Here is a 15,333-nt window from a genome sequence, read left to right on the forward strand (position 1 = left end):
CTTTCTCTAACCTATTCAGATGTTTAATAGCCTTTGCTTCCAAGAAATAGTTTCTATAGCTCATTTAAAGTGAATAAAAACATTTATTAAGCATTTACTACATGTCAGCTACTGTGCTAAATACTGGGGATACAAATACAAATATGAAACATCTCCTGCACTCAGTAAACCTCCATTCTGATGGGGGAGTGGACAACCATAGGGAAATGATGTTTATGGAAGTGTGATTTTAGTACAGTCTCAGAGCCAGAAATGGAAAGCACTGGGGAGTGAAGAGGCCCTGAATTCAAGTGGCAGAAAAAACTAGGTGGAAAGTGGCTAGGATGAAAATGAGGGCTTACTATTCCCAGGCAGTTGAGAGCCCAGATGGCTTAGCGGCTAAGCCTTAGCTCCTCCTAGGTTTGATCTCTGGAGGTCGGATTTGGAGAGTGGACTAATGGCAGTAGTAGGTTGGAAAATTATTAAAAGGAGGAAAAGCACCAAAAAAACAAAAGAATAGACCAAAGATGCCAAATCATAGAACATTAGGAGTGCCTTAAAAATATCTTATTGAACTTCCTCATTTTAGACATAAAGAAACTGAGGCCTAGAAAGGCTGTAACTGACTCATTAAGATGATATAGATGACAATATTCTTGTTGGTGACCTTGGGCAATTTATTTAGGATTTCTCAGTCTGATTTCCTACTTGGGTGGAATGGAAAGAATGTATTATTCATCTGCTTTGACTATTTTTTATGAAAAAGAACTATATTACATCTTAATTATATAAAAAGTAGAAATTATAGTAGAAAGGCAGTAGGCAATCAATAGCATGTAATATAAAAACTGACAATCTTCTTATTGTATTAACATCGATCAGCCTCTAACCATATAGGTAAGTCTGCTTCTAGAGTCTTCCATCAAACAGGGCTATGGAAAATACAGATTTAGCAAAAAGCCTTTTTGGGGATAAAGGGTTTACAAGATAAGCCCTGGAAGATGGCCCAGCATTTAGCACAGGGCTGGAACATAGTAGCTGCTTAATAAATATTTGTTGAGTGATTATTGATTCATGGAGAAATTGGTATTGCTTAGTATGAAAAAGAAAACTGATATGGATTTAATAATGACCCTTAAAGTAGAAGAAAAATTTCTTTATATGGTAACTAATTGCTCTCTACTGAGGAAACAGATTTAAAATCACAGTATTAAGAATTTAAGTTAGAGCCTTCTGACAAGGATGGTAACATGAAAGATTCTAGCCAAACTCAGCTTCCCTAAAAAATGCCCCAGCAAGAATTTTTTAAAAGAGCACCAGAAGGAATAAAGATGTAATACAACCTAAGAGAAACAACAGTGGGACTTTCTAATAGCAAGGGATCAGAGAGATACCATTCTATTGTGCGTGATCTCCTGGGCTTTAGTCTTCCCGTTTGTAGGAGACCCTTCCTGCCTGCCTGAGATCAGAGAGACATCATTCTATTGAGTGCTGGTCCCCTAGGTTGGCCTCTTCCCCCTTGCAAGGGCCCGTTCCTGCCTGTAGAAGCCAGGGAGACACCTGACCTGCCGTCAGGCACAGGAGAGAAATACTTTCATTACTTCTCATCACTGAGCCCCTATTGATGTTTTTTTTTGTTTTGGTTTTTTTTGTTATGTTTTTATTTTTTGCTGGGCAGTGGGGTTAAGTGACTTGCCCAGCATCACACAGCTAGTAAGTGTCAAGTGTCTGAGGCTGGATTTGAACTCAGGTCCTCCTGACTCCAAGACCTGTGCTCTATCTGTGTGCTGCCTAGCTGTCCCTCCCTAATGATGTTAATAACCTTCCTGAACTCATTTAGCAATGATTAATAAACTCCCATCTAGTCATACCCTCTCCATCCTATTTATCCTAAACCCCTGGCTATCATTTCACAAACCTCTTGTTACCTTCACTACCCACTTGCTGTTCCAATATCCCCTTAAGATGATACACTCTAAAGCTATCCACCCCATCCAATGTGATCTCTGGAATATGCTTTCAGTAGGTAATAAAGTTGCTTTCATCTTAAATGCTTATCTTTCCTACTGTTTTTACCTTTTGACTCTCACTGAAACCTGAACACCCTCCCCCCCCCATGACATAGCCTCCTTGGCCACCCTTTCCAGCACTGGTCATACTTTCACTCCTTCCTCCCAACTTGGCCCCAAGGGGGTGATTTGGAATACTTCTTGCTCCTTATTGCCACTTCCAGGCTCTTTCTCCCTCTATCAGTCAGTAACTTCTCTTCCTCTGAGGTTCATTCAATCCATATCTACCATCTACTCAAAATTCTGGTAGCTGTCATCTGCTACCTTCTGGAACATTCCCCTTCTTTTCTCAAGTTCAGTCCATGGCTCACAATAACTCTTGCCCTCATATTAAGGGACTTCAACATACATATTGATTCTCCATCAAATGCCCTTACCTTCTGCTTCTTTACCTTTCTTGTTTACCTTGACATACCAAAGGAACCTTAGTGACCTGTGAAAAGGGTCATACTCTTCATCTTAACATCCCCATAAATGCTCACTTCAGTGTTTATGAGCTCTGAAATTTCTTTATTTGTTGTCATGCCACCTTGCTCTATGCCTTGCAACCCCAAACCCTATTCTTCACCCTCACATTGATTACCAGTCTTTTGACTCTTAGTGTTTTCCCAGGCCATCTCCCCTACACTGGCTATACTCTTTTTCCTTCCTAACCTTCACACCTTAGTGAACCAGCTCAGCTGTCTTCTTCCTTTGACTCCCTTGTTTCCTTATTCTGTTTCCAGTCTTAAACCTGCCAAGCCTCAGCCTGGGATAATTTCTACCATCTGCTGCCTTTGCTTCTACTCATGTGCTGCTGAATGAAGCTGGAGAAAGTCACAAAGCCTTGCTGACTGGATCCATTGCCAATGTGTGTTATCTCAACCAGGCCCTTCTCTGTGGCAAGACAGTCCTTTTCCACTCCCCTAACTGACTCACTATCCCACGCATCACAGTAGCCTTTCCAAATCTTTTTACCCCTCCTTAAACTTTCTATAGCTCTTTTTGTTACCTTCTCAGCTGAGAATCTTGCCTCATGAAAAAATTGAGGCCATTCACCAAGAGCTTCCTCTGCTTCCCTCCTCCTCAACTCACATATCCCAGTTGCCTTTTGCCTCTGTTTATGCCTTCATCCACTGCCTTGCATAATGACGTTACAAAGATAAACCCTTGTGGCTTCAAGGCCACTTGTGGCCCTCTAGGTCCTCAAGAGATCCCATTCCATTTTGCCTTCTTCAACAGATTGTTCCTTCTATCATCCCTACTCTTTCGTTTATCTGCAATCTCTCCTCATCTGCTGGCTACTTTACAACTGCCTATGAACTTGCTTATGTCTCTCCCAGCCTCAAAAAAATATTCATCACCATCCATTCCCATCAGCTATCATCCTTGTGTCTGTAGCCTTTTGTGGCTAAAATCTTTCAGGAGGCCATCTGCAGTAGGGACCTCAGCTTCCTTTCCTCTCGCTCTGTTGTTAACTCTCTACAGTCTGGTTTCCCGCTTCATCATTCAGCCAAAACTCCGCTCTCCAAAGTTGCCAGTGATCTCTTAATTGTAAAATCTAATGGCCATTTCTCAATCCTCATCGTTCTTGATTTCTGGAGACTTTGATATGTTGATCACGCTTTTCCTCTGTGATACTTTTTTTCTCCAAGTTTTAATGACACCACTCTTTTACTAGTTCTCCTTAAGTCTCCTTCATTGGATCTTTATCCAAGTCATACCCACAAATCATGGGTGTCCCACAGGGCTCCATCCTGCACTTTTCTTCTCTTCTCCCTCTATACTATTTTACTTGGTGATCTCATCAGCTGCCACGGATTCAGTTCTCATCTTTATGCTGATCATTCTCTTATTGACTAATTCAGCCCTAGCCTTTTTCCTCACTTTCAGCCTTGCATCTCCAGTTGCCATTTAAATATCTCCAGCTGAATGTTCTATAGATATCTTAAACACAATATATCCAAAACAACTCATTATATTTCTCCCCCCCACCCAAGCCTTCCCCCACTTCTAAACATCCATATTACTGTTAAGGGTATCTCTATCCTCCTAGTCCCCTAGTCTTGCAACATAGGTATCATCCTCTCCTCCTCACCATTTTTCATCCCCTCTTCATCCCCCCCCATAGCCAATCTGTTGCCAAGCCTTATTAATTTCACTTTTGCAGAATCTATGGAGTATATTCCATTTTCTTCTCTTAACACTCTAATGTAGTTCCTAATCACTTCAAGTCTAGACTATTGCAGTAGCCTGCTGTAACAAACCTTTCCCCACTCCAGAATATCCCCCACTCAGCTGTCAAAGTCGTTGTCCTAAAGCATGGTCAGACCATCTCACACACCCTACCCTAACCCCCCCCATAAATTCCAGTGACTTCCCATCACCTCCAAGATCAAATATAAAATCTTCATTTGGTATTCAAGTCCTTTCATAACCTGCCCTTCCCCTTCTTTCCAATCTTCTTACACTTTCCCTTCCCAAATCTCCACATATGCTGCAATTCAGTGACACAGGCCTCCCTGCAGTTTGTACAAGATACTATCTCCCAACTTCAAAGCACTTTCACTGTCTGTCCTCCATGCCTAGAATTCTCTCTTCATCTCTGCTTTCTGGCTTCCTTCAACTCCTAACTAGAAGTCCTACCTTCTACATTATTTCTAATGCTTTTCCTGTGGTGATTATTTCCATTATTGTGTATGCATAGCTTGTTTGTGCATAGCAATTTCCATGTTGTCTCTCATATTAGACTATGAGTTCCTCAAGAGCAGGAATGGTCTTTTAAAACTATCTTTTACCTTTCTTCGTATCCCTAATGAGCTTGGCACAGTATCTGGCTCGTAGTAGTCTCTCAAATATTTATTGACTGATTGACCAGGTAGATATTTATGGAAACTGTAAGAAAACAGTGAACTCAAAAAGCCTCAAGACTGGAGCAGTTGTTTTTTTTAAATTTTGGGCAGATGGACTCAGTTTCCATAAAGTCTTTTAGTACTAGTTAGCTATCAAAATGTGTCTTATTCTTTTTTTTTTCAGGTAAAAGATAAAAATTACCTCAATCTAACACCAAATCTAAAAGCATTAGTTGAAGAGAAATTAGTGGCTTTGAAAAGTAGCAACACAGAAGAAGACTTGAAAAAAGATGATAGACTTGTGCAGTTTCGCAAACAGCTGAGAGATGTGAAGAAGCAATGTAAGTATTTTGAAAAGCTGTTTTATGAATTTCCCAGTACAAAACTGGACACTGATAGATACTTATATTCAGATTTATAATCAAGGGAATATATTATTTTATCGGAATTCTCAGTTGACAGAATTTTTGCAGATCTCTGATTTTATGAGACCACTTACTCAATTTACTGCTGCCTTTTGAACTAGTTCTGCTGTATTTTTGGGTCTCTTTTTCCTTTTGTTTGAGATCAGTTGGTTGATATCTAAAAAGCCAATGACTTCTTAAGAATGTTAAGAAGATTTCAGAAAATTTCTCAGCTTGCTTTTTTTTTCCATTCATGAAAATAGCACTCTCTCTCTTTTATATTTGCATTTTTACAGTGTCTGTCAATGAACATTTATTAATAGCTAACAGTACTTACTATCTTCTAGGCCAGGGTGAGGAACTTGTGGCTTTGAGGCCACATGTGGCCCTCTAGGTCCTGAAGTACGGCCCTTTGACTGAATCCAAACTTCACAGAACAACCTTTTATTGAGAGAATTTGTTCTGTGAACACATGTGAAGTTTGGACTCAGTCAAAAGGCTGCACTTGAGGACCTAGAGGGCCACATGTGGCCTCAAGGCCACAGATCCCCACCCGTTTGGCATTGTGCTGAGCACTGGAGATACAAAGAAAGGTGAAAAACAGTCTCTGCCCTCAAAGAACTTATATTCAGGTGGATAAGAAAATATACAAATAGCTATACTGAGAGAGCTATATTCAGAGTAAGTGGAAGGTTATCTCAGAAGGAACTTGTGTGTGTGTGTGTGTGTGTGTGTGTGTGTATGTGGTGAGTGGGGAGACGGAACCTAGAATGGTATCCTGCACTAGGTGGGGTTTGAGCTGAGTCTTGAAAAATGTCAGAGGAGCTAAGAGATGGAGATGAGAAGTATCCAAGCGTGGATAACAGCTAGTGAAAAGTCCTGGAATTGAGAGAGGAAGTGTCATATTCAAGGAATGGCACGTGGACCAATGTAGCTGGATCTTGGGGTTCATGAAGGAAGGCTGGAAGAGTAGGATGGGGCCAAGTTACTAAATGCCAAGCAGAGCAGTTTGTATTTGTTCTGGAAGGTTATAGGGAGGTACTGCAGAAAAAAATCACCTTGGCATCAAGATGGAGAATGAATTGGAGCCAGGCAGTCAACAAGCATTTATTGAATGTTTATTTTGTGCCAGGCGCTGTATTAAACCCAGATTACTATGTGTTGGACACTGTGCTCAGTGATGATACAGGTACAGGCAAAAAGAAAACCCGTCCCTGCCCTCAAGGCGCTTACATTGTAATGGGGGAGACAGCACATAAGTGGGGAACTGAAGTTGGTGGGGAGGAGGTATCTGGGGGTTGCTAAGTTTAGAGAATGAAGCAGAACTGATTTGGAGTGCTCTCCTTCTTCCCCCAACCCCCCAACCTGGTCAAATGAAGGCTTTACAAAGGGAGAGGAGTCCAGAGGCGCAGTGAGGCAGCTGAGGCATGATGGTGTAGTTGGGAGAATCAAGGAAGTGGGAAGAAATCAGGAGTGTGCAGACACTTGAGAAAAGGAGACTAGTTAGAAGACTTTTGTAGTAGGCTAGGCAAGAAGTAATGCTCCAAGATTAAGTTACAGAGAGGGTGCTGGTTTGCTTTTGTAGAGTCTGTGGAGTTCCATAAACCAGTGAAATCATAAATTCTCTTCCTGTCCTCCTTATTGAAGCTTCACTCTCTCCTTAGTAATGGCATGCACATTCATCTCTTTAGGAGTTATAGGTGAAGCAAGTCCTTTTTATAGTCTTATGTTCCTACCATCTATTTCATGTTTGTGCTATGAAAAAGAGTGCTGTTGCATAATGTTAGGCGAAGATTGGCTTCATGTCTTTATTTGTACTGTGTGATATAGTTTCATATTTTGAAATAGACTTTTACATATAAGCATTTTCATCAAACTGATGCTGAGATCTTAAAAAAGGATTAGGGAAGCTCTTGTCTATTTAACAAAGTTTAAGTTTCACAATTTCAGATGTTTTGCAATTTGCAAGAAACCTTTGCTTTAACTTTAGATTTATATGATAAGCATTTTTCAGCTGTATATTCTTGAATTTAGTTCATTGTTACAGTATTCTATAATCTGTTATACCCAGATGGTCAATGTTATTGTAATTCAGTTGTGGTTCTTAAATGTGCTAGGGAATTTGCCTTTTTCCTGTTTATAAAGATAATGTGTTTTACCTCAAGGGCCAGGGCATTTGGTTGTGCTTAGTGATTTTCAGTTGTTATATAATATAAACTGAAGGTCAGATTATCTGGAAATTGGAATTTCTTCCCATTCCCTTCACTGCTTACTTTTCTTTTTAATGGAAGTTTTCTCATTAATAAACTGTATGGAACGTGTAGGCAAGTTTTATGCCAAGGGCTTCATCTTCTCTTCCTCTTCTTCTTCCTTCCCTTTCATTTCATGCTCTCCCATCATGTTTTCTCCCCCTTACCCTTTTTTTCTTCCTCACCCTCTCTGCTTCCTTTTCTCTTCTTTTCCTTCCTCTTCCCTTTTAAAAAGGGAAAACTAGTGATTTTTAAAATTGTGTACAAAGAGAAGCATTTTCCAGTTCTGCAGGTAATGGGAATGTCGAAATGACAGAGAAGTAAGAACAATAATGTTCTTTTAGAGTCCTATCTAGAATATATTTAAAATTTAAAATTATTTTTAAAAGTTTCCATTTTTATATAGCTTTCTTTGGCGTAGACTACGTTGATATTAATCATCTTTTATGAAGTCTAGTCCTTTATTTATAATTTAAATTGATTGCTGATATCCATTAGTGGGAAAAATTCTTCCATTTCTATATTCCATTGAAGATGTACCTTCCTCTTAATGAGCACTTTCTTTCTGAAGTGATCAGTATTCCACCTATTGATGTTTTCCATGAAACTTTTATAAAAGGTTGACACGTATCAGTCACCAAGTATTCATTAGGTAAAACATCTACTATGTGTAAAGCACTGTGTTAGGCACTGGGAATAAAAGTTATAAATTAAACAACACCTGCCCTTAAAGATCTTACTTCCTGTCGAGGGAGACAAAACATATATTACAAAATAACATATACAGTTATGTACCTGTTGTGTTGTTAAATTATATTATTAAATTACCAAGTAACTTATTTTGATAAATGATATTTGACAAATTTATTTAGATAAAGTTGAATAATTGATTTACTGAGTATATGATCTGGCAGAAAGCAAGCTAAATGTATAAAAGTTTGGGAAATAAGATCTATGGAGAAAAGATTAAAGCTTTAAAATTAGCATAATATAATGGAAAGGACATTGTTTCAGAACCCTTAGGATTATAGTTATAGAGCCATTAGAGATCTAAGATGTCATCCATCATAATCTTCTCATTTTACAGAAATGAGAAAAGTGAGGCCCATGGATTAGAAGGGATTTGCCCAAGATCATTCAGCTAGTGAGTGGAAGAAGTAAGATTGTAACTGAAAGTCCTTGAATTCCAAATTCAGTACATTTTCTACTGTATCACATTAGTCCTGTCAATATGCTTCAGTGTCAGGATTCAAGTGAGAAGGACCTGGACTCTTTAATCTTGGCTCTGCCACAAATTAGCAGTGTTACTCTGAGTAAATCACATCGTGTTTCTTAACCTTATCCTTGTTTATGAAATGAAGGAATTGGGCTAGATTTTAAACAAAGTCCCTTACAGCTCCAGTCCTGTATGATTCTCTGACCTTCTGTAGCCTAGAGAAAAGAAGAATGAGGACCCACTTTGGATATAGAAGGGTGTAGAAGGACATAGTTTATAGAGATGATTACCAGTACATCCCCATTTCCAAAATAGAATAAAAATGAATTACTTTAAATTATACCAAATAGATATCAAGCATTGGAAATTAGCAGTAGTTTTAAATGGCCCCCAATAAAACTGATGGGATCTTGCCTGCATTAAAAAAAGGATTTTGACCATATTCTTGGAAGTGATATTTCTGTTGCACTCTGTCCTGGTCAGACCAAATGTGTAATATTCACATATCTAGTTCTGCATACCTCTTAGGAAGGATCTTGCTGTGTTGTCCAGAGGAAGATGACCAGGGTATTCAAAATACAGCTATTCAGAATTTTGTAACACAAAGATCAATTGAAGGAATTCAGACTGTTTAGCTGGGAGAAGAAAAGCCTTAGGAAAACGTGATCATTTTCCTCAAATATTTGAAGGAGCCATGTGTGGAATCACAAAATCTCAGAGCTGTGGAAGGTTGCTCAGAGGCCATTGAGGCCAACTGGTTTCCTCATAGGAATTCCTTTTATAACATTCCCAGCAAGTCTGTGCTTGGAGTCCTCAAAGTAAAAGGAGCAAACCATATCCCAGAGCAGCCCATTATGTGTTTGGACAGCTCTCATTTTGGGGAAGTTTTTTTTTTTTTTACGTCAGGCTGAATCTGCATCTCCCTACATCCTACCTGTTAGTTCAAGTTCTGTTCTCTAGGGTCGGGCAGAATATGTTTAATCTTCTCCATGACAACTTTAAGGACTGGAAGTGGAGGACTCAATCATGTTTAATTCTACTTTGCTTGTAAAAATTTACTCAAAGACCACAAAGAAGGTTTTGATGTTTGTATATACCATTTTCTCAAATTTTCAGCTATCTTACTGAATTTATTTTTATTCTCATTTCAGTTCAGTGTGGAAAAAAATACCTTTTGAGCTCTTACTCTTATTCCAGGAGCGTACTAATCATCATATGAGTAGAGATTGGAACTGTACCAGTGATCTCACTGGTGAAGGGAACTACCAAACAAGGGGATTCTTTGCAGCAATGTCGTCTGCCACTTTCTCTGCAATTGATCGTTTGACGCAGTTGCCTAGAGCACTGAGAGGTTAACCAGTGACTTGCTCAGGGTCAGTATGTATTAGGAGCTAGTCCTGAACCTACATCTTCCTAGCTTGGGGAATTGTTTCTGTATCTACTTTACCACGCTGCCTTTCTGGTTAATTTGTCCTTATTGAGCTCCTCCTCAGTAATAAACTGAGGTCAGCTATGTCACCCCTAGCTATGGTTAGAGTGTTGGCCCTGGAGTCAGAAAGATCTGAGTTCAAATCCAGTCTATGACACTTACTAATTGTATGACTCTGGGCAAGTCACTTAACCTCTGTCTGCTTTCATTTCCTGTTTTGTAAAATGGGGATAGCAATAGCACCTATCTCACAAGAGTTGTGTGGATCAAATAATATAATATTTCTAAAGCTCATAGTAGGCTCTATTTTAACTATTATTATTATTATCTTGTTACGTACGTAGCAATGTAAGGAACATTATGAGAGATTATAAAAGAAGTCTAAATTTAACATAGTGGTTAAATTTAATATAGTAGACACTTATTTAGTGCTGATTAATTGGAATATTCCATGTCTTCAAAGAGCCCTCAGTAAGGTATGAAAAGATAATCTCATCCTAAATGCCAAAAATTAATATTGCCAACAAGTTCAGAGAATTGATGAGTAATTATGGGCTGGAATTGCTGGGAAAGGATTAATGGAAGAGGTGAAATTTGATTCTTGATTCTTGAAGAGATCATCTAGATTAAGATGCTCAAAGGTTGGGATAGGCAGACAGGCTTTCATGTGATAACAGCAGTATGAGGAAAAATTTGGAAACTGGAATGAACCTATTTTGGGGACAGTTAAGTCAAGTAAAAAAACTGGAAGAGTACAAGGAGGAGTTTGTATTTGCTCCTAAAGACATTAGGGAGCCACTGAGGCTTTCTGAGTGAGGGAGTGACATGGTCAGACTTGAACTTTAGGAATTTCACTTGGGCAGCTTTGTAGGCATTTGATTGTAGAGGGAAGAGACTGTAGGGTGATCACAGGAGGCTATTGCAGTAATCAAGGTGAGAAGGGAGAATAGTCTGAATTAGGATGCTTATGGTATGAAAGGAGAAAAGGGCATGAATGTCGTAGAAGTAGAAATTTTTTTCTTTCTTTATTGCATTTTTAAAAAAATTTTATATTCTAAATTCTCACCGTCTCTCAACCCTTTCCCCACTTATTGAGAAGGCAAGCAGTATAATACCCATTATACATATGAAGTCATGCAAAACATAGTTTCATATATTTCAGTTGCCAAAAGAAAAAAGGCAAGAAAAATGAAGTGGAAAAAAAAAAGAAAAATAAAGAAAGTGAAAAAAATATGCTTCTTTATGTACTCAGAATTCATCACCTTTCCTCTCTGTTCTGAAGATGGCTAGCACTTTTCCTAATGAGTTCTTTGAAACTGTCCTGGATCGTTGTCGGGATTACAGTAGCTAAGGCTTTCACGGTTGATCATTGTTACAGTATTGTTGTGACTGTGTCCAGTGTTCTGGCTCTACTTACTTGACTTTGTATCAGTTCACATATCTTCCCATGTTTTTCTAAAACCATCCCCCTTGTCATTTCTGACAGCACAGTAGTTTTCCATCACAATTATATGCTACAACTTGTTTAGCCATTCCCCAATTGATTGACATTCCTTCAATTTTCAATTCTTTGCTACCACAAAAAGAGCTGCTATAAATATTTTTGTACATATAGGCCCTTTTCCCTTTTCCTTGATCTCTTTGGGATCTAGACCTACTAGTAATATTGTTGGATATGCACACAGTTTTATAGCCCTTTGGCCATAGTTCCAAATTGTTCTCCAGAATGGCTGGACCAGTTCAGAGCTTCACTAGTAGTACATTATTGTCCCTATTTTTTCACATCCTCTTTAGCTTTTGTCATTTTCCTTTTCTGTCAAGTTAGCCAATCTGATAGGTGTGAGGTGGTACCTCAGAGTTGTTTTAATTTGCATGTCTCTTAATTATTAGTGATTTAGAGCCTTTTTTCACATTACTGTTGGTGGCTTTGATTTCTTCTTCTGAAAACTGCCTGTTCTTATCCTTTCACCATTTATAAACTTGGCGAATAGCTCTTATTTTTATAAATTTGGTTCAGTTCCCTATATATTTGAGAAATGAGTCATTTCTCAGAGAAACTTGATGTAAACCCCCCCTCCCCATCCCACCCCCTACCTGTTTTTTGCTTTCCTTCCAATCTTGGCTGTATTGATTATGTTTGTGCAAAATCTTTTTAATTTCCTGTAATCAAAGTTATCCATTTTGCCCCCTGTGATCCTCTCTATCACTTATTTAGTCATAAACTCTTCCCTTATCCAGGTAGAATTTTCCATACTCTTCTAATTTGCTTATGATGTCACTTTTATGTCTAAGTCATGTATCCATTTTGAGCTTATGTTGGTATATGGTGTGAATTGTTGTTCTATGCCTAGTTTCTCCCAAACTGTTTTCTAGTTTTCCTAGCAATTTTTATCTGATAGTGAACTCTTACACCAAAAACTTGGGTCTTTGAGTTTATCAAACATTATATTACCATGGTTATTTCCTATTATATGTCGTGTTCCTGATCTATTCCAATAAACCACCACTTATTTTTTAGCTAGTACTGGATTGTTTTCGTGGCTACCACTTTGTAATATAGTTTGAAGCCACTTTCCTTCACATATTTTCCTATTGATTCCCTTGATATTCTTGACCTTTGCTCTTCCAAATGTATTTTGTTATTATTTTTACTAGCTCTGTTAAGATAATATTTTTTTAAAAATTTCATTGATGTGACACAGAATAAGTAAATTATTTTAGGTAGGGTTGTCATTTTTATAATATTAGCTTGGCCTACACATGAGTAATTGTTTAGATCTGTCTTTGTGTTAAAAGTGTTTTATAATTGTGTTTTTATAGTTTCTGAGTTTGTCTTGACAGGTAGACTGTTAAGTATTTTATATTGTTTGCAGTTATTTTAAGTGGAATTTTTCTATCTCTTCCTGCTGGATTTTGTTGATAATATATAGAAATGCTAATGATTTGTGTGGATTTATTTTGTATCCTGCAACTTTGCTAAACTTATTAATTTTTTTAGTTACTTTTTTAGTTGATTCTGTAGGATCCTCTAAGTATACTATTATATCATCGGCAAAAAGTGATAGTTTTGTTTCCTTGTTGCCTGTTCTTATTCCTTCAGTTTCTTTTTCTTGTCTTATTGCTGTAGCTAGCATTTCTAGTACATTATTGAGTAATAATGGTGATAATGAATGTAAGTGGAATTAAGGAGAATTGGCAACTGATTAGATATTGAATTGAGATGGTAAAGATTCAGAGTTGGGTCTGAGTTCTCTGTAAAACCTTTTCCCCTTTTAAAAAATAAATTTTATTGGTATCTTTTATTTGTAAGCCACTTATATTTTTCACTCTATTCTTTTTCCATCCTCTACCATAGAGCTGTCCCTTGAAATAATGAATTTTTTTCAAATATGAATTACAAAACAGTTCTATAAAGCTAACCATTATGCGAGAAGATATTATATCTGGTATTCACTCATGGTCTCTGCCCCTTCTTCAAAGAAGTGAGGCGAGGTATCTCTTTTTAAACATTTATGTTCATTTTATATATATATGTATATATAATTTATATTCATTATATATGCATATATACAATTTATATTCATTATAGTTTTAGAGCATTTATTTTCAATTGTTTTGAGTTGGGGGCATGGAGGGTGTTGAGTGAAGATATTAACAAGGTAGGAATAGTCACAAGCAAAATTATATTCCTGATCCTGAAGGGGGAAATAAAAAGAGAAAATAAAGAAAAGAATTAGGATATAAAGAAGTGCCTTCGATTACATCTTAGACAATTGGGGAATCATTGAACAAATTGTGGTATAGAAATGTTGTGGAATTTTACTGCATTATAAGAAATGATAAAAGATAATTTAAGAGAATCCTGGGCAGTATGGATGGATGCAGAATGAAGTGAACAGAATTGAGAGAATGTTTTATAAAAGGACAGCAATATTGTAAAGAAAAACAACTTTGGAAGACTTAAGAATTCTGATCAAAATATTGACCAGCCCATGTCTCCAAGTGATCGATAATGGAGTACATTACATGCCTCCTGACCTAGAGATGATAGACACAAGATAAAGAAATAGACATTTTTGGACATAGCCACTGTTTGGATTTGTTTTGCTTGAGTATGTTTTTTGTTACAATATCAAGTTATATTAGAAGGAACATCTAGGTAATTCTAAAATTGTCACATCATGCAGTTAAGTTATCTTGGACTAATCACATACATTAATTCGTTTTTGGGGATGGAGATGATATCAAAACAGAATATATTAATAAAAATAAGGAGGCAAAAACAAGTCACTACTCTGATGGGGCTAGTCCATAGATTTTAAGTGACTTAATCAGTTTTCCACATCTAATTAATGGCTGTGCTGGGAGGAAGATCATAGGATTATAGATTTAGAACTGGAAGGGGACCTTAGAGATCATCCAGTTCCAACTTGCTAAGTTTATAAATGAGGAAACTAAGGCCCAGTTTTAACTGACTTTCCCACTGTCACATAGGTAGGATTTCGAAGATATAGACTGTTATATTTTTGTTTTGTTTTGCATTCCCATGCTTAGCCCCTGGAGGATCAAACATTTGTTAAGAGCCTACTGTGTGCCAGGTTCTGGCTAAGTTCTGGTGATACAAAAAATAGTGTTTACTGTCAAAGGGCTCACAGTCTAATCAGGGAGACAACGTAAAAGCAACTATGTACAAACAAGCTATATATAGGATAAATTGGGGCAATCTCAGAGGAAAGGCATTAAGATTAAGAAGGACTGGGAAAGACTTTTTGCAGAAGGTGGGACTTTAGCTGAGACTTGAAGGAAGCCAGAGAAGCTAAGAGGTAGAGGTGACGAAAGAAAGAATTCCAGACATAGGAGATAGCCAGTGAGAATGCCCAGAGTCTGTAAATGGATTGTTGGGTTTGTAGAATAGCAAGGAGGCCAATTTCATTGAATCTCGGTATATGTGGAGAAGAATACAGTGTAAGAAGATTGGATTGGGGGAAAGGGAGGTTTTGAAGGGTTTCGTTGTGGAGTGGCAGTCCTTTTACACTTTCCTAATCAGTTCACTATCCCATTCACCACAGTGCCTTTTTCAAAAATATTCATCTTCTTTTAAATCTTCCATGAGAACCTTACCTCATGGGTGGGAGTGGAGGTCATAAAGATTTTTA

At 37.7% G+C, this 15,333-nt stretch overlaps 1 protein-coding gene across 1 annotated transcript in view; it reads left to right on the forward strand.

Annotated features, from left to right (window-relative positions):
* NSMCE2 (NSE2 SUMO ligase component of SMC5/6 complex) overlaps positions 1-15,333 on the forward strand; it is a 250,892-nt gene that overhangs the window by 88,507 nt on the left and 147,052 nt on the right. The window contains 1 exon segment of the mRNA XM_020964974.2: positions 5,064-5,220. Coding sequence (XP_020820633.1) covers positions 5,064-5,220 — 157 coding nt within the window.

The sequence above is a fragment of the Phascolarctos cinereus genome, unplaced genomic scaffold, assembly GCF_003287225.1.
Source record: "Phascolarctos cinereus isolate Bilbo 61053 unplaced genomic scaffold, phaCin_HiC Scaffold_4;HRSCAF=312, whole genome shotgun sequence".
Taxonomy (NCBI): Eukaryota; Metazoa; Chordata; class Mammalia; order Diprotodontia; family Phascolarctidae; genus Phascolarctos; species Phascolarctos cinereus.